The sequence below is a fragment of the Pelobates fuscus genome, chromosome 1, assembly GCF_036172605.1.
Source record: "Pelobates fuscus isolate aPelFus1 chromosome 1, aPelFus1.pri, whole genome shotgun sequence".
Taxonomy (NCBI): Eukaryota; Metazoa; Chordata; class Amphibia; order Anura; family Pelobatidae; genus Pelobates; species Pelobates fuscus.
The window spans coordinates 212,922,571-212,948,465 of record NC_086317.1 but is presented as its reverse complement, the minus strand read 5'-3'; the positions used below and the strand labels follow the sequence as shown (position 1 = coordinate 212,948,465).

The window sequence follows — 25,895 nt, the reverse complement described above, 5'->3', positions numbered from 1 at the left end:
AAACAATCAAATCTTAGTGCAGATGGTTGTTACAGAATGGAAATAAATAGAAATAAAATATAGATGGGTAACTCAAAATGTCACTTGGCTCTAGTGGTGAATGCCTTAGGATCTTTCAAGGGAGATCCACTGCCCTCTTGTTGTCTCCTCCTGATCTCCTCCACCTTGAACCAATTAGGTAGGAATATAGTTTGAAGGTATTTGTCAATAAGTGCATCTGTTCGTTACGAGGACAGGTGTATTTGCGGGCTATGGTCGTATAGTTGTGTGAAGTAGTCCTGAAATACCTTTGCGATCTGTGCTGGCTTATGTATGAATCGGCCATCTGTGGTGTGGATCTTATCCATTTGTCTATGAGAAAGTTTCTGTCTAAGTCGCAGCGCCAAGAATGTGTCCGCTTTATTGGATTTTTTGGGAGTCTTTTGCCATGAATTCTTTCAGTGTGCATTGGCAACTTTTAACTGTTTGTGTTTCAGTTCAAAGTGCAAGCAGTTTTAGTGTAGCTTCCAATTTTGAGTAATTATTTGGGCTTGTGAGCAGAAGCTATACTAATGATGTCACCTCTAAATACTGACTTGTGGGCATCCCAAAGGATGCTGGATGAGGCAATGGAGTCTTTGTTCAGTGAAAAGTACTCTGTGAGGACTTTGTGGATGTCGTCCTTATTTTGTGAGTTGTTGTGTAAGAGGGTAGAGTTAAGGCGCCAGGACCATGTTCTAGCAGTGTCCGGTATGGTTAGCGTGATTCTTATGTCGGCATGGTCAGACCAGCTAATCGTCCTGATACCTGTGGATCTTACAATGCTCGTCAGTGATGGTGAGGTCAAGAACAGGTCTTTCCTGGGATGCGAGCGATGTGGGTGTGAGTAGAATGTGTAGAAGGGTGCTGGATTCAGCATGTGTCTAGCATGTGTCTAGTAGGTGAAGTTTCAAAAACAAAGGATCGGAACATTTTGTCAGTTAGTGCTGTGGGGGTTGGAAAAATAAATGAGACGTAGGGTGCTTTCTGTCTACAGTAGGGGACAGTACCGCAATAAAGTCTCCACCGGTGACCAAGTGATGTGAAGAGTACATTGATAAGAGAGCCCGCAGTGTGTGCCAAAAAGAAGCATTGGGTATGTTCGGGGCGTAGACAAATGTGAATGCGTATTTACGGGGGCCCACTGTGCCTTTTACAGTGAGATCTACCTTGTGGGTCGCCTATTAAGTTTTTGATATTTAATGGGCAGGACTTGTGTACCATAATGGCTTTATGCTTTCCTTTTGGGAGTTTGCCATGAAACAGTCCAGAAAGTGTCAACTCGAGGCTAGGGCTTAGTTTGTGTCTAGTGAGTTTCTTGTATTATATCTGCTTTGGATCTGTTAGCCCACTGAATACATTTATGGCGTTTGGAGGGGTTGTTTAGTCCCTTACAATTACAACTGATAGGCAGATAGTCAGTCAGTGTCAAAGGCATGGTTTAGGAGGAGGTCTCACTAAGATGGACAAGGTTCACCCTGTCGAAGGAGGGAGAGTGCGGCTACCAGGTGGGTGTTGGGAGGGAGTGAGTGAGTGAATGAGAGAGAGAGACTCCTTACCCTGCTCCCCAAGCCTCAATAGGGGAGCTCTGTTGCAGCCACCTTCTCAGCACAACCTGAACATAACAGAAACCTATAGAAAACCAATTAATGGATATCAAATCATATTGTAATATTATAACGGTCAGTAGACCTAGTTACTCAGGTGTAGTATAGAATGGAGGGAAATAATAATCCTATAAAAAAAAAAAAAAACCACAAAACTTTAAAATATAGGAGTAAAGAAAATTGGCATCACACAACACTGGTTGCGGTTCATTTCTCCGACTGTGTTCCAAGGTCAACATTGCCTGTTATCACCTTGTCCCTCCTGTTCCATCTGTAAACCCTTGATGAGGGTGACCTGCTGGGGTCTATTGTGTGGTAGGGATGGGTCCACTGTGTTTGGATCTGGGGTTATGACCTGAAGTGTTGTGCTGGGACGTTAGTGGTAGGCATTCAGTGGTGTCCTTTTCTATACAGCGCAGTGAAGAGAGGTTGATAGCAAATATAGCGTTGTTGACCTTATGAGATATAATTGATCATGTTGACAAATTTGTGTAGGCGTACGCAGAGTGAGGCCGTGAGCCTCAAGAGACCGTGAAGTGGGTAGGTGCAGGGGGTTAGGGTTCCATGTAACTTGAAGGCCCTCTGTGAGTATTTGCTGCCCAAATATTTTGTGGTGCGGTAATTATCATTGGGTGTGCCCACGATGCAACATGGGGTTTTCGTGAAGGCTAAAGGGAGTAGAACAGGGATCCTTCCCTCCCCACCTCAATTTCCCTCCCTCACATAGGCTCAAAGACGCACATTACCCTACATTACAAATTTAAAAAGTTAGCAACATGTGCACATATGTAAATTAAGAAAAATTTTAAATAAATAAAGAGAAAGCGATTTACATTAGTGGTAATGAACAGATACTACGCATTGTGATCTGAGCAATTAAGGAAGCTCCTGCAGAGTCAACGGGCATTATTAATGTGACAGCAGGCGGTTATATCAAAGCGCAGGGTCACCTGGCGGTATGGCTATGGATAGCAATCTTTGTGTGTGAACATAAGTGAATACATATATTTCAAAAGGTTTGATTACCGATTAACACAAGTATGGGTAACATTGCGGCCCCACTAGGTGGGAGACCTGAGTGTAGTGGAAGACTCGGATGGCCGTCCGGGCCTTGTGGTTTCAGGTGGGCAGTCTCTCAGATTCCTTCAGGATGGAAGGGAGTGCCGTTTTATGAATTGGTGGGGTGGCATAGGTTTGCCATTGTAGGGTTTATTGGTGGTTATTCGAGGGGTTCTGACGCTGCTTGGAGTTTAAGGCTGAGGTGACTTGCAAAGTCCTTTATTTCAGATGTCTTTATCAAGGTGGGGGTCTGGTTGTCTTTTCAGACGAAAAGGGTTAGCCCTACATGTATTTGATTCCTTTAACCCCTTAAGGACCAAACTTCTGGAATAAAAGGGAATCATGACGTGTCACACATGTCATGTGTCCTTAAGGGGTTAAGTGTGAGGGCCTTGGTAAGCGGTTTTAAGTCCCTGCATTTTCTTAATGTGGAGGGAGCCAAATCTTGATAGAAGGCCAATTTTTGATCCTGTTCAGTCGGTGGGGTCTCCCTGGCAGTGGTCATGAGGCGTTCTTTGTTTGTAAAGTGTAACATTTGCACAGCAATGTCCCTGGATGCAGCTGGATTGAGTGTTGGTGGTCATAGTGCCTCCAGATTGTCCTTCAGAGAATTAAGTTGTGTCATGAGATGACACTTGTGTGGCAAGGCCCTTGACTTGAGCTTCCACATGACTTGTTCATGAGGTCAAGGCCCCCAGGTCTTCTTCTTTTAAACCTGTAATGTGCTTTTCAAGTTCTGCCGACATGTGTGCCTTGAAGTCTTCAGTGGCGGCAAGGAGTAGGCTATGGAAGTCTCCTCTGCTTAGTGTGACTGAGATCTGTTGGAAGTGTCGCTGGCTTCAGAGTCTGATGCCGCCTCAGCAAGGCCTCGTGCAGAAGATGGCCATCTGTGTTCCCCTGAAGTGTGCAACATATAGATGACTGAAGGGGTCAAGTCTATTTATTTATTTTTAATGCCCCTCCCCCCATGGTGAGATGGCTTGGCGGGGTGATCTTGGGTTGATTCTCGTTTGTTGTGCGGGAAGCCGTGTATTGTAGCTGATTTTTGCTCTTGGGAACAGAAGCAACAGACTCACGCCTCCATCTTCAGTGGAGGTCAAGCTTTGCCCCTCACTAATTTTGTTTTACGTGTGCTCGTGCATCTATTTTTATTACATTGGACATTTTTGTTTGTGCTAAAAGCTTTGTACTTTCATCTGGCCCAAAGGTTGTTTTTTGCAATGACTAACCGGAAATAAAAAAAAATTACTATTGTACTCCTTCTTGATCTTATTTTCCCCCTCAGACCGGGAATATATATATGTCCATATTATTTTGCAATTGGTTATGTAATGAGATTTTATTTTTCACATGTTTATATATGGTTGCTTTATTTTATTGTGACATCTAATTTGAAGCAGGATGCGGTGTAGAGGTTTATTTAGTGAACTGGGATTCGTAGTGAATTAATGTGTAATTTGGTCATTTGTCCTAATGGTTTGGCCCTTTAAGTTATAAACAAAAGTGAGAATTTAATATAGGCAATTAACTAAGGTAAGAATAATCAGAGATTTAGAATTCAAGGGCAAAGTAGCAGTACTGGATGCATAGCTGACTTGTTCCATTTGAACTATTTTTTCCCTTATTAAATAGAATTTCTGACAATTCCCACTTTTTTTTTTTTTTTTTTTTAATAATTCTTATTTTGATTGTGCATAGAAGAACATATATTGTAGCACAGCCACAACAGCTTGTGCTGTAGATCGATATAACATTAATTCAATAACATTTTGTATGGCATGTCATGTCTTGAACATGTTTATGTTTTAGTCGCATCATGGTAAGTGGTACCTTATAGCTAGGGTTACGTGCCCAGTGTAGTGGTGAGGGCTTGTCGTGCTTGTTATGTACCTTGGCCAGGTATAGCCTTCATGTGGTATGTTTTACTGTGGCGGTAGGCCATTGTCCGGCTCGTAGGATGTGTGTGAAACTTTCCGGGCCGTACCTTGTTATATGTGGTGTTCGGGAGGCAGGTTACCTATACGGGAAGGTCCAGTCATGCTATGTCTCGCTGTGTGTGTTACGCCTGGCTGTGTCAGCTTTTGTCGTGCGCTCTTTGCTGAGATCTTGTCAGGCGGGGGGAGGTAAGTCATGGCCTATAGGCCATCCAGTCTGAAGACAATTCCCACTTTAGTGAATAAGCTATAAGTGGATGAACAATATTGTGTGAACGGCCTTAACAGTTCGGTAAGAAGATGCTCCAGAACAAGAGACCTACAATAACTATCAACGAACAGCTTTGTTCAGTAATTCAAACGTTATTTCGAACACTTGTAGTAGACCGGCCGCACAGCCTGATTCTCTGGAACAGTTTTGGGCATGAAACCATAGGTGCGGTCGGTCAAAATGGGGCTTCCATAGAATTCCTGAACTGATGTGGGTGATTTTTTGATATGTTGGTCACCCAGATCAGGGCTATCAGGGGATGTAATAATTGTGGGGATTTTGTGTTTTTGGGGTACTTTTGGGGTTTTTGTAAAATGTGTTTTTCTGCCTGGAGATAATTGGGTTAATGCAGTATCTGCCTCAATTATCTCCCAGGCAGAGAGGAGGGATTGTATGTTTGTATTGGGAGTGTCACACTTTGTAACCGTTTTGTTATTGGTTAAGTTAGTGTCCCTGTCCCAAACAAGGTCCATGTGGGCGTATACCTTGCTTGGGGACTTGCATAAAAGGCCAGTGTGGCTCCCATTAAATTGAGATTAGTTTACCCCTTCATGAAGTCTTGGCTCATGTTTGGGGGATTGGAGAACTAGATTCACTCTGGGGATTGGTATAATTACAATACTCCCCTGAGTAAAAGCACTAGCTCTTATAAGAGCTGTTCCTGCTTTGCTCTCTGGGCTAGGGAAGAGAACTGGAAGCTGGGTCCAGGGTGGGTGGAGGACCGCAAGACCCCAACCAAGCTGCGGCGGTTTGTGGGATTTGTGGTGGTTATGGTGTTCCATTACAGTGCTTATGGTGCTCGCAAATACTAGGAAGCAGCGATTGATGGAGGTACAAGGTCGGGGTGCCAGGTGGTCTGTCACAGCTATGCTATACAATTTTGGGGGAACAGTTTTGGGAAGGCAGTTTTCTATTCCAGCATGGCTCTGTGCCCCAATTCAAAAAGCATCATCCCTAAAGACATGGTTGCATGAGTTTAGTGTAGACGTACTTGACTAGCCCGTACAGAGGCAATTGACTTGAGTCATTTTTCAACCTTCTAGCTTATTCTGTTTGGTTGCATGTATTGCAGTGTGTATTTGAGTGGTAATTGTAAGCTACTAATAAAAAAGTAGTTTATTATTATTATTATTATTACAATTCTTGTTACTCTATGCTTTGGGGATAAAATAGTGTTGCTGTTGTTTCAATTAGAAATACTATTATTTTCCAGGCACAGCGATGGCGCAGTGAGTTTGAAGACGAGAGGCCGGTGGATCTTGAGAGTTCAGGGGATGATTACTTTCTAGAAGATGAGGAGATGGATGGTTTTTACTCCGCCTCTGGATCTGGTTGTAAGTATTTTAAGTAGTATTGGAATAGCTTCTAATGTATGGGATGGTATATATTTGAGTTAGATTCCAAATTGGATAAAACGCAGCTGGTAGAGGATTTTGTTTAGTAAATGGTGTATTGATGTTTATTGGGGGCGTTATTTAAAATGTACATGTATATATCTTGTAAGTTTGTGTTTTATTATATAGCTGGTAAAATGTATTACATTTTCGAAATTAGGTTATTATTAAATTCATTTTTTCCTACATTTTCACTTACTTGCTTTTTTTTTTTGTAATTCACCTTCATTGTTGTTTTAGTTATACATATGAATCCTCAGGCACTACTATTTTCTTATGGAAAGCGTGAGGTCTGGCATTGTGTTAATGGGCAGGCTTAAACCAAACGCCATTTTTGTTGCCAAGTGAATTTACCCACAATTCAAAAGAATCCCACAGTAGAGCCAACTGCAGACAAAATGGCAGCTTCTACCTACTGAGAACCGACACAAGGACAAAAAAGATGATTAATGTCAAGGAAATCTAAAGGAAAGGGAAAAAATATGAAAGTACATTTATACTTTATGTGCATTGGTTCTTGATATGTTATTGTACAAAACTGCCATTTTTGATACATGGGACACTTTGCAAGAAGGGCCAAGTAGGTACCAATGATTCTATGGAGGCCACAGTATGTAAGAAGATAAAGAGGGGTAACCTAGAGGACATAGTCGGCAAGTTAGACATGAATTCTAGGATTACTTTGAGAGGCCCCTGGCTAACGAAACATAGAAACACAGAATGTGATGGCGGATAAGAACCATTCGGCCCATCTAGTGCTTTCATTAGTCCCTGGCCTTATCTTCTAGTTAGGATAGCCTTATGCCTATCCCACGCATGCTTAAACTCCTTTTACGGTGTTAACCTCTTCCACTTCAGCTGGAAGGCTATTCCATGCATCCACTCAGTGGTGTATTCTGGATTTGTGCTGCCCTAGGCACAACTAAATTTGGGCACCCTCAAAATCTAAATTTGCCCCCCCCAATTTGTGTCAAGGCCATTTTGTTGACTTACAGACACATGCCCTCATTGATACATCCACTGATATACACTCACTGACAGATACAGTCATTGGCACACACTGTTTAACCAACACACACTTTCACTGACAGACACACCCACTCACTGACAGGCACACACTCTCAGATACACATCAAATGATATACACACGCTCACAGGCACACCCATTCTCACTCACAGACACACACTCACAGCTACACTCACTCACTCACTCACTCACAGTAAGGTGGACAGCCCCAGAACACGAGGCAAACAAGGCATTTGTCTGGGAGCTTGGGGTGGCATTTTTTGGCGCCCCCCTGAAAGTGCCGCCCTAGGCAAATGCCTTGTTTGCCTTGTGGTTAATACATCCGTGCATCCACTACCCTCTCTGTAAAGTAATACTTCCTGATATTTTTTTTTTAAACCTTTGCCCCTCTATCCTCTTGTTGTGGTGGCTTTTCTTCTTTTAAATATAATCTCCTCCTTTACTGTGTTGATTCCCTTTGTGTTTTAAATGCTTCGATCATATCCCCTCGTCTCATCTTTCCTCCAAGCTATACATGTTAAGATCCTTTAAAGGGACACTATAGTCACCAGAACAACTACAGCTTATTGAATTTGTTCTGGTGAGTAGAATAATTCCCTTCAGGCTTTTTGCTGTAAACCCGGTCTATTCAGAGAAAATGCAGTGTTTACATTACAGCCTAGTAATAATTTCACTGGCCACTCCTTAGTGGCCAGTGAAATTATTATCTCTAACTCCTGTTAGAGATCCTTCCTGGGTCATGGCTGCCTAAAATGCATCCAAACATTCAGTATATCCTCCCTCTGCATGCAGACACTGAACTTTCCTCATAGAGATTCATTGATTCAATTCATCTCTATGAGGAGATGCTGATTGGCCAGGGATGTGCTTGAATCATGCTGGCTCTGCCCCTGATCTGCCTCTTTGTCAGTCTCAGCCAATCCTATGGGGAAGCACTCTGATTGGATCAGGCTACCACTTCTGATGATGTCAGCAGACTGCTTGTTTTTTTTAGCCAAACAGCATGCAGATCTACAGCTTCAGGCTGTAGCCCAGGGGGGCTAGATGGTGGTTTTAACACTATAGGGTCAGTAATAAATGTTTGTGTTCCTGACCCTAAAGTGATCCTTTAACATTTCCTGGTAAGTTTTATCCTGCAATCCATGAACCAGTTTAGTAGCCCTTCTCTGAACTCTCTCTAAAGTATCAATATTCTTCTGGAGATACGGTCTCCAATACTGCGTACAATACTCCCAGTAAGGTCTCACCAGTGTTCTGTACAATGGCATGAGCACTTCCCTTTTTCTACTGCTAATACCGCTCACTATACAACCAAGCATTTTGCTAGCATTTCCTGCTGCTCTATTACATTGTCTGCCTGCCTTTAAGTCATCTGAAAATAATTACCGATAAATCCCTTTCCCTTAGATGTTGAGGTTAGGATTCTATCAAATATTCTGTACTCTGCCCTTGGGTTTTTACGTCCAAGATGCATTATCTTGCACGTTGCCACAACTCCGACCATTTTTCTAGTTTACCTAATCATTTGCCATTTGGCTTATCCCTCCTGGAACTTAAACCCTTGTACATATCTTAATATCATCAGCAAAAAGACATACCTTACCATCAAGACCTTCTGCAATATCACTAATAAAAATATTAAAGAGAATGGGTCTAAGTGCAGATCGCTGAGGTACCCCACTAGTGACAAGCCCAAGCTTCGAATATACTCCATTGACTACAACCCTCTGTTGCCTGTCACTCAGCCACTGCCTCACCCATTCAACAATATTGGAATCCAAACTCAAAGATTGCAGTTTATTGATAAGCCTTCTATGTGCAACAGTGTCAAACGCCTTACTAAAATCTAGATAAGCAATGTCTACTGCACCACCCTGATCTTTTATTTTAGTTACCCAATCAAAAAAAAATCACTAAGATTAGTTTGGCATGATCTCGCTGAAGTAAACCCATGTTGTCTCTGATCTTGAAATCCATGTGATTTTAGATGTTCAACAATCCGATCCTTTAACAGGGTTCCCATTACTTTCCCCACTACTGAAGTAAGGCTTACTGGCCTATAGTTGCCCGACTCCTCCCTACTACCTTTCTTGTGAATGAGAACAACATTCGCTAACTTCCAATCTTCTGGGACTACTCCTGTTAACAATGATTGGTTAACTAAATCTGTTAATGGTTTTGCTAGTACACCACTAAGCTCTTTTAATAACCTTGGGTGTATTCCATCAGGTCCCATTGACTTATTTGTCTTTACTTTTGACAGTTGAAATAGAACCTCTTCCTCTGTAAACTCACATGTAACAAATTACTCATTTGTCCTTTTTAGGCCCCTTTCCTTCATTTTCATCTGTAAATACTGAACAAAAATTTGAATTGAGGCAGTCAGCTAGACCTTTATCCTCTTCTACATACCTTTCTTCTTTTGTTTTTAATCTAACTAATCCTTTTTTTACTATCCTATCATTAATGTATCTAAAAAAAGTTTTGTCCCCCCCCCTTTTTTTTTTAACTGACTTTGCTATTTTTTCTTCTGTGTGTGGAAGCTCTTATAACTTGCTTAGCCTCTTTCTGCCTAATCTTCCTCACTATGTTTTTTTTTTTTATTTTTATTTTTTTATTTTTAATAATTACCAAATGCTAACTTTTTGTTTTTTACTATTTTGGCCACATTTGCGGAGTACCAGAGTGGTTTCTTGAATTTTTTGCTTTTACTGACCAGCCTAATGCAATTTGTTGTTGCTTTCAGCAGTGCAACTTTTAAATCCAATTTCTCTTGGACTCCATTCAAACTGCTTCAGTCTGATGATGATTCCTTTTCCTTTACAACTATTCTAATTTTAGAAAAGTCTGTTTTTCTAAAGTCTAAAACTTTTGTTTTTGTGTAGTGTGACTCAGTCACTGTTCTTATATTAAACCACACTGACTGATGATCACTGAATCCTAAACTTTCACCTACAGTAATATCTGATGCCAAATCTTAATTTGTTAACAGTAAATCTAGTATGGCCTCTTTACGAGTTGGCTCCTCAACGACTTGTTTTAGAGACAATCCCTGTAGGGAGTTTAGAATATGTGTGCTCCTGGCACAAGCAGCTATTTTGGTTTTCCAGTTCACATCAGGAAGATTAACGTCACCCATGATGGTAACTTCTCCCTTCATTGTCATTTTAGCTATTTCCTCAACTAGTAGATTATTTAACTCTTCGATTTGTTCTGGGGGCCTATAAATCACACCTACACGAGTTACTGTGTGATTACCAAATTCTAACGTAACCGAAACAGACTCGATGTTCGCCTCACTAACTTTTATTAGGCTATATTTTATGATATCCTTCACATACAGGGCCACCCCTCCCCTTTTCTTGCCTTCCTTGTCTTTTCTATATAAAGAGTACCCTGGTATTGCTGGTATGTCCCAGTCATTTTTCTCATTATATCATGTCTCCGTAACAGCAACTAAATCTACATTATCAGTTGCCATTATGGCCACAAGTTCATGGATCTTATTCCCTAAACTGCAAGCATTTGTAGACATTCATTTTTAAAACACTTGCTACAGTCACCTTCTGTCCTTGTTTTGGGGGGCAATTGGATTGTTGTTTTATCACCCTTTTGCCCCCCTTCCCCCCTTCACGTTGGTGAATCCCGTGCACCTCAGCACCATCTGAGTGCCTCTTCTCCACTGCAGGCAACATTGCTTGCAAAAAGGAGAGCCAGCCACAACCAGAAGCATGTGGACATGTTGAAATATTTTCATTTCAGTGCAATTTTCTGGAAGAGTGAATAATATACTTTTTTATAAAAAAAAACAAAATTTTTTATTTATTTTAAATTATTTTTTTTTGTTCTACCTTTTTTCATATAGTTTGTGGTTTTGTTTTGCTTAATTATAAAAATGTGTTCTGCCGTTTAAAAATCGACAATTGTGATAATGTAAAGTGTTAGTCTCACCTAATCGTGTAACACTCAATTTATGGATTTTTTTTCTTAAATCTATAAATGTGGACAGGGAAAATAAAGTGTAAAGAATACATTTTTGTATTACTAACCCTTTGGATTGCCAATTATATAATTTAGATGAACAGTACTGTTTACATGGCTGCAGAATAATTTTGTTTCTAGCTCATCTGTTAAGACCCTATGGTGCTAGTGCATATTTCTGTGCCGGTCAGTGAGATGTGGCTGAAAGCCTCTAAGCACCATGAGCAAGGGGTCAATGTTTGGATTAGCCTTTTAATCTTAAACGGTTACTCCAAGCACCATGACCACTTCACTAATTTGTAGTGGTCTGATTGTGCAATGTTTCAGTATGGATGTCTGTCGTCAATATGCATGCCCAATGGCAGCACGCCCACCCTTCCATGCTGCTCAAGTCCTCACCTCAGCCTGGCATGTGGGACATCCCTCATTAGGTGAGGGAGTGTGATATCAGCGGTGAAAATTGGACAGCAGGGAGTGCTTGGCCTTGGTTTGGGACGGTATGTAGGTACGTTTTTGGTTTCTTTCAGCCTTCTTATTTTTTCTTTTCTTTTAATTTTTTTGTTGTTCTATGTCTTTTAAAGAATAAAGTTATCCAGAAAAAATTTAGATTGCACCATTGCCTCACCTCACTTGGTTACTTTACAGTTGCAAACAAAGAAAACTATTATGTAGCTTTATAAATCTGTACCATACTGTTATTTACAACTGAATTGCAATGCTTACATAATTCATTTGTAAAAAAAAGAAATGTAAATTTTTTAATAAGCTTGTTTTCTTTTATTCAACACGCTGTATATTAAGGTTGGTATACTGTAGTAGAGCTCTTAAGGTAGAGACATACATTGTAATGCAGATTTCTTGCTTGCCCATATATTAAGCGGTTTCTGATCAATCGTCCGTTCCTAAAATGCTGCTTGAACAATTTGTCTTGTGCAATAAAAGGGTATTCATCAAAAGATGTGTGATAAAGCAGTGTAAAGTATGTATCAAAAGATAACCAGCTCAACAACTGGTGAGGACAGCTGTCCTCAACAGCCATATAAGTGAAATCTCATTAAAAACAAATTAGTGCCAAGATTGCAGCGGCTCAGAGCACCTGCTTAACTGCTCCTGCGATATGGAGCCACAACAGCTGTCTGAACAAAGGTGCAGCGGACCCAGGCCAAAGGGAAAAGGGCACCAAGAAATCCAGTGGATCCTCTGCAACACGCGCCTCCCTAGCCGCGATTGTGGCCGGAGGGGACCCATGAGTCATCGCCTGTCCAAGCGACACAAGCACGGATCTCCCCACAGCCTAATGCGGACCGGGCAATATCAGAGCTGACTGCTCACCTCATGCCATCTGGGAACAGACACTCATGGACGAAGCATGCAGTCATACCTGGCCCCCACCAACTTCTCCCCGCCGGGGTCCGCACGGACACATAACAGACAGCTCAGCCCCAGTGTTCTCACTTAAGCCTGTTTCCTCTCGCTCAAGACAACGAGTATACTCACCTTGCATGTTTGGGACACATAGCTCCATCACACAAGTAACACTCTAATACATGGTTTACCCTGCTTACTGAAGTATAAATGTTTACCATAGTTGGGAATTCAGTGTCACATACACATCACTTTAGGCATAACTAAACTTGTCTTGCGTAGATCTAGCCTAGCATCTTTATCACACACTACTGTTGAATTATAACCTGTTATTGTCATGATTCCCCCCCAAAAAATGTGCTGTTTTAATTGCCACACTTTGAAATGGCATGATAATGCTTGCAGCAGCTGTTGTGGCTATGCACGCCTGTTGTTACTTTATGCACAAGTAAAATAAAGAATTAAAAAAACAACAATAAATTAGTAGAGAGTGGAGTGCTAGATATAAGAAAAAGGGGGTCTTACCCCATGCAATATAGAGATGTCAATACAATGCCATATAAAATACAAAACAGAGAAACATATAGTGCAGATGTTTATTTAAAAGTGCCAAGTACAGAGTAATGATTTAAATTCACGGACATGGGTTAGAGCCTGAATAAATTGCTTTTTTTGTGCAGTTCTATTTAGGCTGCACCACACCTTGCTTCTGGTGATTTTCACTCTCAAAATGGGGAAAAAAAGAAAAGTTGTAAAAATCTACGTGAGCTAATGCAGTTAAGCTCCCCTCATACAGAGCCCCATAAATTCCTGACGCTGAGGTTGAAGTGCGTGAGGACAAACTTTGGGGTGACACACCTGGAACCTTGAATCAAATTGGATGTAATCAATTATTCATTGACAATTTAACATTGTCACGAATGTGGGCTTTTGGACAGTGGGGAGAGCGTGGAAGTGAAAGGGTTAATGACACCAGACCCCTGGTTACCTATTGCTAGTCCCAGCAACCACTAAATTAACCCCTGCAATCCCTTCTACACTAACACCCTAGTAACACACTTTACTGCCACCACATAGAGAACAAGGACAGAAGCCGATTAAGTAAACATTTAATCTGACAAAAAGATCCACAGTGGGGGGCGGAGCCTGACCAGCATCCTGATCACACGCATAACTGCAGAGCTCCTGCAGTTACAATCGGAAAACGGCAAAAAATTAGGCAAAATCAGCTCTCACCTGCACAAGATCACCCTGCCTGAGCTCAGTGAGCCCCACTGAACACGAGGATACCCGTCTTGTGGGGATTGGTGCAGGAAATCCACGGCTGCATGAACGCGGCCTACAAGCGCGGGAACAGGGGTGAGGCGGCCGATCTCCCCATCCTCTCGATGGCAGCACCAGGGGCATGATGCTCCCCCCCCCCCCGTATCGGTGGGGGTTATCCCGACCCAAGCCTGGTTGCCCAGGTCACAAGCGACGAACCTGCACAGTAAGCCTGCAACACCAGCACCCAAGGCAACATGGGACTGTTCAGGCACGAACAAAATGGCGACACGAACACGGCAAACCACAAGCCGCACAGCAATCCAACCTCCTAGGCAAACACAGGAGTTTTACGAGCGGATCTGCTCCAAACTCTGGACAACGCTTCACTCCCAAAGGCGATCCTATCAGATGGCAATCAAAGCGGTGGCGGCCTGGATTCGTCCGGCACTTAGGCGCCGTCTGGGCGGATATCCCCTTCGTACCTCCAGTGAGCCTCTTCGCCGGGGACCGGCACGGGGAGCAACAGCAACAGGTATCTTGGGCACCAGCTCTTGCGCCCCAATACTACAGGGAAGGTCCCACCAACACGTCCCACCTGCCCACACCTCGGCGGCCTCAATTACCCTCCTCAAACAGGGCGCCACTACATCCTTACCAGCGCACGATGCCAACCGCGACATTAACCGGGAGGCAGGGAGGTTGGAAGCCGGCGCACGAAGCGGGTGGAAAGCCCCTTCCGCGGCCCACAGAGGAGAGATCTCTGAAAGACCCACAACGGGGTGACCGCCGCCTCCTGAAGGAAGGCATAGGATGAAAGAACTTTGCACCAATCATGCCACACAACTGGGACTACTCAGCTTAAAGGACGGCATGCCACCCAAGACCCCAGACCACAGGGAAAAATCTTACAAACCTTGTTTATGCATGTTTATCTATTGTTTAGCATAGTCCATACTGGTTAATTTCACTGCTCACCTTCCACTGATTCAATACCTACTATTGCCTTAACTGAGCAGTTTACCCTTAGGTGCATTACAAATCTGTATATGATATGTCTCCCATGCCTGCATGTTAACCGAGTACTATGTTTAATACGCCTCTAATGCCAACTTTGTTCGTAGATATTTTTAGTTAATCACCTAGCTAATCGAACCACTGTTTAACTACTAAAGCGATGACATTCACTATAACTCTTAACCCTAAGCTACCGTTACCTAGCGATAAGTAACTCAGAATGACAAACGTACCTAGCTAGCTTGTACCTAGCATGTTTTATTACTAAAAAATCTGTGCGTTTCATCTAAATGCTGCTTGACTGTTAACAAATCTGTGTGTTCCACTGTCTGATTATGCTGTTGTGGCATTACTAGCACGCTCATGTTATTTCTGCACAGCAAAAATAAAGAATTAAAAAAAAAAAAAAGATCCACAGTGCATTGTACAAAAATACAGAAATAAATGACACACAGAAACACAGATAACACATTGCAAAACAGTCCATAAAATAAAATAGGAGAAAACATAAGAGATCCTTACATGTATTTACCCCTTATATCTAATTCTTGTGGGAGATTTAGATGGTACAGGTCTCCAAGTAGTTGTTGAAAAAAGAAATCTCTCCCACAGGATAGTCCAACATCCTCAATATATATCTCAAAACTAGTTGTTTAAGTGGGCAGACCCCTGGGTGGATCAGAGGGGTTTGGCCTGGCAGTTTATTGCCCACTCCATATTTTCTTTAATTATGTTGTCCTTTGAAGAACTCAAAGTCACAGCATATGCACCAATACCTTTTACGATGCCCTATGTCCAACTCTGGTGCTGGTTATCTAGTAGTTTTATGGCTTAGGCCTGGTGTAAGATCAAAGCCTACAATAAATGTTATCCAAACGTATAAAAACAACTCATAACATATATCAAATGCCAACTCATGCTTTGGCATGACAAACCTAAAACAAAAAACTGTTTAAAGAAAACGCTTGGCAAAAGTCCAGTATTGTAGTCCTGCAAAGATGCTTTTCTTAGTAAGTGATGTTATAATCCAGGTAAGCATCTCCTTTTAAACCATCGTTGCCATTAGTTTGTGCAATCACATGACTTGTCCCAGCTAATCGCGGCTTCTAGAACTGACATTTTTCGACACTGACTGAAGTAAAGCTACACCCCTCGCAACACGTCACTTCACAACACAACCGGATACTTGGCGTATATTAGAGTCCATTTGTATATACATCCAAGCATCCGGAATCACCATATTACAATAAATAAGGAATTGTACATAAGAAATCTGACCAATAATTATGTCTAAAAAGTCGACTAAAGCACCTCAGGGAAAAAAGCTTAATCTACATATGATCGTTATTATGGGATTGTTATTTCATGTATGTGCATAATGAACAAATAAAATAAATTCTTAGAGAAAATATTTGAAAACTATATATTAAAATGTTATAAATAAAATAAATAAAAATGCACATACATGAATAATGTATGTTTTTACTTTAAATACTTTGCAACCATTTGGCTTAAACATCGATTTTGAAGGTTCTGGGTTTTTATCCTGTATTTTTGTTTTCATGGATGTATTTTATACGTGCGTGTGTGTATTTATATATTTATTTAAAATTTTTGATGGGTACATAGTTTTTTTTTTTTTTCCTTTAATTTTTCATTATCCTTTTAGTACACACATGATATATAAGCATACCATTTTTACTCTCCAAAACACAATTTTTTTTTAATAAGGTTTTACTGCCGAAGTGTTTAAACAATGAATACTCCCTATATGTACTATTTTTTCCCTTTGTTAGTCTTATATTTGCAGATGCTTATCTAGCTATCTATAAATGTTTTTTTATTTATATTTTATTTCTTCTATAAATCGACCCATATTTTCTTGAACAATCTTTTATTTGTATATTGAAATAGAATTATGTGTAAATTAAGCTATTTAAAAAAACAAACAAAAAAACCTTTTGAGGCTCTTTAGTCCCCTTTTTTTCCTTGCCAGTTTTTTTGTTGACATTCCCTTCCCCAAGTGAAGGTTGAAGAAAGCGCATGGTTTGGATGGTAAAAGGTGTTTGAGTGGAAGAGGATATGCATGCGATCAGACAGATTGGATAAGATATCAGATGGTTGAGTAAGGGTAAATAAATTAATATTTTGTAGTTCCTTGAGACTCAAGTTTGAGAGCACTGGCATGTTTGTGCCCTAGGCAGTCAAATTCTTTCTCTTGTTTCAGCCTCCCTAATACAGTGTTTCCCTGAAAATTAGACATCCCTGAAGATAAGCCCCAACTTTTTTTTCAGGGGATGCTTGGAATAGAAGCCCTAGTCACTAGTTCGCTAATCTGTTTGGGGAATTTTCCTGAACATAGATTCGCAGGATTCCATTTGGGAGTGAGCTAATCTGTTTTCTGGAATGTTTCCCTGAACATAGAATCGCAGTATTCCATGCCCTAGTGAACTGGTCTATGTTCGGGGGGAATTCCCCTGAACGGTGACCTGCTTTCTAGCACATGCTTGTTACAGTTTTCCCCCCGAAATAAGATATCCCCAGAAAATAAGTGCGGTTTTCAGTGGAAAAATTAATATAAGACCCGGGGAAAGACGGTAGTTAGAATGTCTAGTTCACATTTGAATCTGTTACTGTAGGCAGCCTCTTAATACCATGTAAATTATATCCTTGATTCAGTCGTGATATTGTATGTGTTTAATATTAAAAATTGGAATAAAAGAATAAGAAGTTATTAGGTTTTTTTTTTGTTTTTTTTAAACCAAGTCATTTTATTAACTTGCTTTCTCTATCAACAGATTTTGAGAGGGAGACCAGGGTTGATTCGGGTGTCCGATTCACTACAGAGACCCCAGTTTCACCTTCCTCAGTTACAGCACTGAAACCTGCACCCACAATTCACACACATGCTCCTGATGAAAGCACCTGGGCTTTGCCAACCACCCAAGTACCAGTAGTGCACCGGCACCACCCATGGGAGCCTCCTGAGACTCCAGAGACTACATCTGTGCCTGCTTCTCCAGCACCCACTAGTCCTACCAAAGAGGCTCCAACCACATCAGTAGTAACCACAGCAACAGCCAGGACAACAGAGGTGCGCAGGCTGCAACCAGTTGTAGTAATTTCGACTGTTGCAACACCCACACAACATCCCACTGTGGAAGAGACCATGACTTTGGAAATGACCGATAACCAATTCTCAACCAATGCCAGTCAAAGCGGAAGGCTCTGGCCTACTGAGGGTGAAACAGTAGTGTTTACAACCTCTGTAGATGAACGTGTTATTGAAACCATTGGAGATGTGCTACCCACTCAGCAGACACAGGTGAGACATTTATATTTTTTACTTTTGGTCTACTTTATTATTATTTTTTGTGTGTGTAATGTTTCTACTTTATGAAACCGTCCTCTACATGGTCCCAAGTTTACAAATACCAAAACATTTTATTTCTAAGAGAATATTGTATTGCATCTTCATCACATTCATTCTTTCTTTCACAATTTCATTGTCATCACTTTTCATCTGTAGCATTTGAAGTGAAGTACAAAACAATTTCATTGTGCATTTTTTTTTATTTTTTTTTTAATTGGGGGCTATCTAAAACCAGCTTGCAAAAGCTGTAGGTCTGTCAGAGGCATTGGTATGTGACAAAAAGATAAGAGGCTTCAGCCCAAATATATGAGCTCATCTAATGCCCCAACGTATGCTCCCTCATAAACAAATCTAGTGGTAAACATACATTTACAGATACAGACATGCTAGACATGCAATTTAAAAATCTTTGTTTGGGAAAGAGAAAAAGTTTATTCCTTCCAGCCCTTGGTTAACTTACACTGGTGGTTTTTGCTTTGCTCCTCCACTGAAGCATGCAAAGTATGAGGGTGCTGATACTCTGTGGTAACCTTCTGCAAGTAACCTGGGCTCGTGAGAGCCATTTTGATACTTTGCCTCCCTGTGGAGGTGTTTTCTGTTTTGCATCCACAAAGCATCGGGTGTGCTGGGCCAGTAAGGTAGATCTTTGATTTCCCTACTGGCCCATGAAGGAACAGTTCACCCAGGTGACTTGGGGCTGACAGGCTAGAACTCAGAGAGGGCAACTTTTATCACTAAGTCAGCCCACCTGCCGGCACCTTTGTCTGCAACCCATGCAACCCATGCAACCCATGCAATCTTACCCCTTCTTCCCCAGCCAAAGCTTTCTTCCAATCACGGGGGGGGGGGGGAGAAAGGACGCACTCTTTTGCACTTGAATAACTTCAGCTAGCAAAGTGCTGTACGGGTCGGGACTATTTCTCTAAAAGACCACGTAATCCAAAGTTATCCAGGTCACGTAATCTCAATTAAGTGGCCTGGGTGGTCCTGTACATTTTAATTCTGCAATGTAATACATTGCATTTTAGAGAAACTGCAGTGTTTACATTGCAGGGTTAAACACACCTCCACTGGCTGTCATACTGACAGCCACTAGAGCTGCTTCCTATTGCAGTAACAAAGTAAAAAAGTCACGTTACTGAAATCCGATAGGAAAGCATTGATTCAATCTTGTCCTATACTGAAACTAGATGTGCATGTGGGAACGGACTCCAGATGAGGCCAATCCTCCTTAATGACACGCTGGAGAATGCGAGATAAGCCATTCCGAGTGAGCTGGAAACAAGGTAAGTAAAAACTATTTTTATTTTTTAAATAATTTTTATGCCAAAGTGGATGAAGGAACACGTGTCGAGAGACGGACAGAAACACTAAAGCATTAGGAATACAAAACTTTTATTCCTAATGCTTTAGTGTTCCTGTAAGCATTACCTATTATATTGCACATATTATTTCCCAGGCGGGCCTAATTAAGATCAAGGCTTGCCAAACCTCTAAAGGCAGAGAGCCATACTTTGTTCATGATTTGTTTTAAAGTTATGAATGTGCCACTCTCTGGCTACTATAATAAGTAATGCTCAAATCTTGCCTATGGTTTCTTGTTTGTTCTTTTAGAATATCACATCGACTTGGCGCTTAACCGTTATAACTGGCCTTTTTATTTATATTTTCTTCTTGCCTCAATCAGTTTTTTGTATCCGCATAACGTTCTCACCCATACACTACATAGCTTTCTGACTATGATCATGTTTTTCTCATTGACAGACAGACAGCTGGAAGATGACAACAGTTACTGCTCGCGACAGTGATTTTGAGATTCCAGTCAGTGGTGGGCCAAGTGGGGACTTTGAAATCCAAGAAGAGGATGGTGTGTCTCAAACTGAACCACCAACAATAATGGACCTTGGTAATGAGGTTTTTCCACCTGGTACATCCCCATCTCGACCAGGAGGAGGAAGAAAAGCTGGCACCGGCCTTATTGATAACACTGTAGATTCTGGAAATACACTGGCACAAATGCCCCAGAAAAACATTCTTGAGAGGAGAGAAGTATTAATAGGCAAGTACTTTAAACCCTTGGTAACATTTTAAGATGTGTTTACCACCCTGTCTCCTACATATTCCCTATATATTGAATCTCCTTAATTCTTTACGTCTGTCTTCTACATTTACTTTTGTTTAGTAGATTGTCATGCTCAAGCACGGTGATCTGTCACATGTAAGTAAAACGAATATAAAGCTCTGGAGCCACACGGTTACTTGTTAACCCCTTCATATTTCTGATATGTCCTCTTTTGTTCCCATGTTATATCCCTATTCATTTACACTGACAGCCACAAGATTAAAACCACTGACTGGTGAAGTGAACAACATTGGTTATAGCGTTGCAGTGGCACCTGTCAAGGGGTTGGATATATTAGGCAGCAAGTGGATAGTAGGTTCTTGCATTACATGTGTTGAAAGTAGGAAAAATAGGGAAGTGAAAAGATTTGAGTGACTTTGATAAGGGCTCAAAAGTGATAGCTACACGACTATCTCCAAAACGGAAAGTATTTGGATGTTCCAGATGTTCCCGGTATGCATTGGTTAGTACCTACCAAAGGTGGTGCAAGGAACGACAATCTGTATCATGATCATGAGTGCCCAAGGCTCATTGGGGAGCAAAGGCATGCCCACCTGGTCCGATCGCACCTAAGAGCTACTGTAGCTCAAACTGCTGAAAATCTTAATGCTGGAGATGATTAAAAGGTATCAGTACACGCACTGCATCTCTGTATGAGGCTGCAGTGCTGCAGACTTTTTGGAATGCCCATGATAACCTCTGTTTACTGCCAAAAGCGCCTTCAATGGGGTCATGAGCATCAGAAATGAAACAATGTAAGAAAGCTGCCTGGTCTGATGAATTGCGTTTTCTTTTAGATCAGGTGGATGGCCGGAGGCATGTGGGTTGTTTACCTGGGAAAGAGGTAGCAGCATCATGCAAGAAGAAGGCAGTTTAACAGATGCAGTGTTGCGCTCTGGGCAATGTTCTGCTGGGTAACCTTGTGTCCTGGCATTCATGTGGATGTTACTCTGACATGTACCACCTACCTAGAGTTCCAGACAGCAAACACCCATTTCCCCGATGGCAGTGTTTTTTTGTTTTTTAGCAGGATAATGCATCATACCACACTGCAAAAAATGTTCAGGAATGGTTAAAGAAACATGACCGAGTACAAGGTGTTGCCTTGGCCTCCAGATTCTCCAGATCTCAATACGAACAACAAATCAAATCCGTTGAGGCTCCACCTCACAACTTGCAAGACTGAAAGGATCTGCTGTTAATGTCTTGGTGTCAGATACTACAGGACACGTTCAGAGGTCTTGTGGAGTCCATGCCCTGATGCATTGAGCTGTTTTAGCTACCCAAAGTGGACCTACACATTAATAGACAGGTGGTTTTAACATTGTGGCTGATCAGTGTATATATTATTTGTGCTTATCCTCCCCATTTGTGTCACATCCAATCTGATATTTACAACCAAATGTTCCTTTTCCCAACATGGGAGGGTGATGAAGTTTAATAGAATGTATTAACTGTTCATACTCATTCCATTAGATCTGTAATGTTATCTGAAATTGGACAGCCAATTGAAGCTGTTCTGAAAATGCAAGATGAGTGAATGAATGAAGATAGTTGCTTTATTACCAAGGAAAACCTTTAGAGTTGTTAAATGCTTTCATTTATTTATTTATTTATTTTCTTATTTCTATATAACTGTATAAAATGTTGAAGGGAATCAAAAAAGTGTGTATTCCTGTTTTTGAAGTAATCGATTAGTCTTTGGTATTTAATAATTAGTTTTGTAATCTAGATCCTAAAAATTACCTTTGTACACCCAAATTTAATTTCTAAAGTTCTTGAATTAGATATTCCTGTTAAATTTCATTGATTGATTGTATCTGTATGCCACTGGCTGTGTAGCTACAGAAACTGTCTATATTGATTATTTGTAGGATGTATGTTGGTTAACTTGGTTTTATTTTTCTCAGCGGTAATTGTAGGTGGTGTTGTTGGAGCTCTGTTCGCTGCATTCTTGGTGATGCTGCTGATTTATCGGATGAAGAAAAAAGACGAAGGAAGCTATGCACTGGAGGAGCCCAAACCAGCCAGTGTTTCCTACCAGAAACCGGACAATCATGAAGAGTTTTATGCATAGTAAGGGGATGCACACTGCGGCCAACCCTTTCCTAGTCCATATGCCTAGCGAGCCTGCGGCCATTTTCTACCCTACCCTTTACTTTCATGACTCAACACTTTGACGGGATGTAAGCGAACCTTGGTGTGGGTCACATCAGGACAATCCATCTCCTCTTACAAATCGAAAACTGTTCTTCTTTTACGGATTACTATTTTGTTGCCTTCTTTCTGCAATTCCTGCTTTTGTCCATAAAATTAATCATAGCTGCCCCATGCAGCTTTGGTTCTTCCTCCAGTCTTTGCTATGAATTTAACTCTTGACAACCACCACGGAGCAGCAGCTCACAAAAGCACAAGAGATTTATTATTGGTTTAGCAGTAGTGCGGTATTGCTGTACACGATTAAAATATACTGCAGAACAAGTGACTTCCACTTCCCAATTTCTCCAGAAGTCTAAATATTTCCTTCTGTATTGAAGAACAGGACAAAACGGAAAGTTATTTAAAAACTGTTTACATTTTAATAACCCATATTAACTTTTTTGTTTTTTTAATTAATATATATACATATATACATACTTGGTTTTTCTCCGGCCACAGGCTTAGTACCTAAACTGTACATAGGATCTTGTGTAAATTAATAAAACATTACATAAAGGGACTTAAGTAGGATAAATAACAAATTCATATTTTTTTTTTTTTTAATCTTTAAGCAAAAATAGTTTTCTGCAGAAATGTTATGATTATAAACTTTTAAATAGGCAAGTGTCCCTTTCTCTATGCCAGGGGACTCTGATGGAATGAAATAGAGGTTTCAGTGACAGTGCCATAATTTGGTTTTTAATCAAATTAATCTCTATACTGCTAGAGCCCTGCTCACATAGCCATCCCCCAGTGATGCTGAACAGAAGTGAAATTCTCACTCAATGTCGGTGTGCACTTTAGCCTGATATAAAGGCTTATGTCTGGACGGCTATTGCTTTCTATTCCTTCGCTTCTACCAATGCACCAGATCATCATGGTACGTGTGAGGGAGATGAACAAAATTTTAAACAAAAACTCCTATCTAGCACCAGATGCATGTAAATAGTTTTAATAGGAATTTAGTCTCTCAAACCCCATCGTCTTAACTTCCAGCTTTGCATTCAACCCATATTTAGTAAAAATAATTTTTATTGAACATTTTCTAGCAAGGCTATGATTTATCTGCTGTAAAGGCTGATTGCTGGATTAAAGGATCACACTGGGCACCATAACAACTTTGCATTAATGCAGAGGGTGTACTGTAGCCAGTCTCCCTGTTAAGAAGGATTTATATATGCAGTGATATGCTGCAGCTATAAGCGACGCCTCCTGGCACTTAGATACCAAAGCAGTTATTTTTACTTCACTCTTTGCCGTTCGAGATCAATCCAACTTGTGCATACAGCAAGCCTACTGCATGTACAACTAGGACAGACATTTCCTTCCTTGCCTGGAGCTGTGGCAAAATGCATGCATATTTGGCAGATCTCTGCATACAGCATGATTTGCAAAGCTATAAACCAGACTGTAAATAGGTGGATAGTAGCCATGGCATGCCTGCTATCTGCTTATTGAGCAATTTAATTCATCAACTGTGATGCGTGGAATTGCAGCAGGACCATAAACCTATCCCATAAAACCCTGCTGGACAAGAGATTATGGGACAAGGAAACGCTAAGAAAAAAATCAAAAACACAAACCAGAATTAGAGGCTCTTGATTGGCCAGTACTCTTCCTGTTAGAGGTCTGCCAAAAACAGTCCCTGTTTTTGCAAGTGCTACAGTTACAGGAATTTTAAGGTGGAGTATTTATTGTTTTATGTTTTCTTTTATTATTTAAATTCCATAATAGGATTGTAACCAGAAACGTAATTTGGACTATATTGGTATTGATAATATGCCACTGGGACATGAATGTAAATGTGGCTACGGTCCATGATGGGGAATGTTTACTTTTGTGTTTTAGTGGAATTTTAAATGTCTAAAGAAAAGGTGTTATAGTGAATTTTTTTTTAATGAACCCCTATCGCCCAACAACCGTATCATTTCATTGTCCAATAGTACACTGTTTTAATTTAAACTTCATAAAGGGAGACTAGGTGCAAAATTTCGGTAATTATTTTGTACAGCTACAGCAACCATTCTTCAGAGCTTTGCAAAATGTAACTTCTAAAATGGCCAGGATCAAAACCTAATTTTGTTTTGTAGAACATTTGCTACCTGCAAATTAAAATGTGGGTTAGCTGCTAACTGAAGATGGATCCTGGGTGATAAAATTATTTCTAGGGAGGGATTTGGGTAATCTGGTTATACTGTATGGAACATTTTTTGTATGTACGTAGTTCACTAGGATTTTAGCATTACAGTTTGCTTCTATAAGTCTGTCCAGAATGTTTCTGTATCTCACTGCACAGACTTTAAAGCCAAAATCTAATCTAATGTTAAACCGGTTACTTAAAACGAGCAAAATTCGAATAATTTCACTTAAAAGTTAAACTGTATATTTGCCAATAATTCTTACGCAATGTTGCAGTAATGTTTCTTCCTAATTTTATAATTATTTCTGTGCTGTACCCATTAAGGATAATAAAAAATGTAAACTTTGAAATTTCATTTTTTTTTAGCTGCCGTTTCTTTCTCAATACTTCTTGCCTAATATAGGTGAGTAAATGTAAATTCACAAGCAGGGATGGATGACATTCTTAATGGCAATAAAGGGAAACATTCACTTATCTGGAAATTACACCATTAAATAAAACCCTGAGAATTGTCTAACATGTCTTCATGAGATCCATTTTTCTTTTAAATGTATATTAACGCGTTTACATAGTAGTCTAGGTTGAAAAGACTAAAGTTCAACCATGGCAAATTACATTACAGTCTAGTTTAGTAAAGTCTCAGCCAGGGCACATATTGCAATAATAGGAGAAATGAAATCATTGTTTCATAATGCCTCTTATCTGTATGCTTTCTCTGTTGACTGAGAGATGTATAGACGGGATCTTATAGCTATGTAAAAAAATAAAAATAAAGAGCATTACAGCACATGGTTGGTAATCCAGTGTCCCTTTTTTTTAGGGTCTAACTGTACAAAGCAGATTTCTAACTACCGTTTTTTTCATGTTTTGCTTTGTATACCTGGAAATCTAGGTGTACAAAGGGACACTATAGGCACCCAGACCACTTTATCTCATTGAAGTGGTCTGAGTGCAATGTCTCTGTCCCCTTAACCCTGCAATGTAAAATATTGCAGGGTTAAAACTGCCTCTAGTGGCTGTCTCAGAGTTTAACACAGCGGAACGACGACATAAGTCCTCACACTTATCCACAGGAAAGCATTGAACCAATGATTTCCTACAAGGAAGTTCTAATGTGCACTTGGC

At 40.6% G+C, this 25,895-nt stretch overlaps 1 protein-coding gene across 1 annotated transcript in view; it reads left to right on the top strand.

Moving 5' to 3' along the window:
* Window positions 1–25,557, top strand: part of SDC3 (syndecan 3) — a 102,292-nt gene extending 76,735 nt beyond the window's left edge. The window contains exons 2-5 of the mRNA XM_063454460.1: window positions 6,103–6,223; window positions 17,735–18,261; window positions 20,074–20,368; window positions 22,342–25,557. Of these exons, the coding sequence (XP_063310530.1) occupies window positions 6,103–6,223; window positions 17,735–18,261; window positions 20,074–20,368; window positions 22,342–22,508 (1,110 nt within the window). The 3' untranslated portion in view covers window positions 22,509–25,557. The remainder of the gene's footprint in view (window positions 1–6,102; window positions 6,224–17,734; window positions 18,262–20,073; window positions 20,369–22,341) is intronic.
* The last annotated feature ends 338 nt before the right edge of the window (window positions 25,558–25,895 follow it).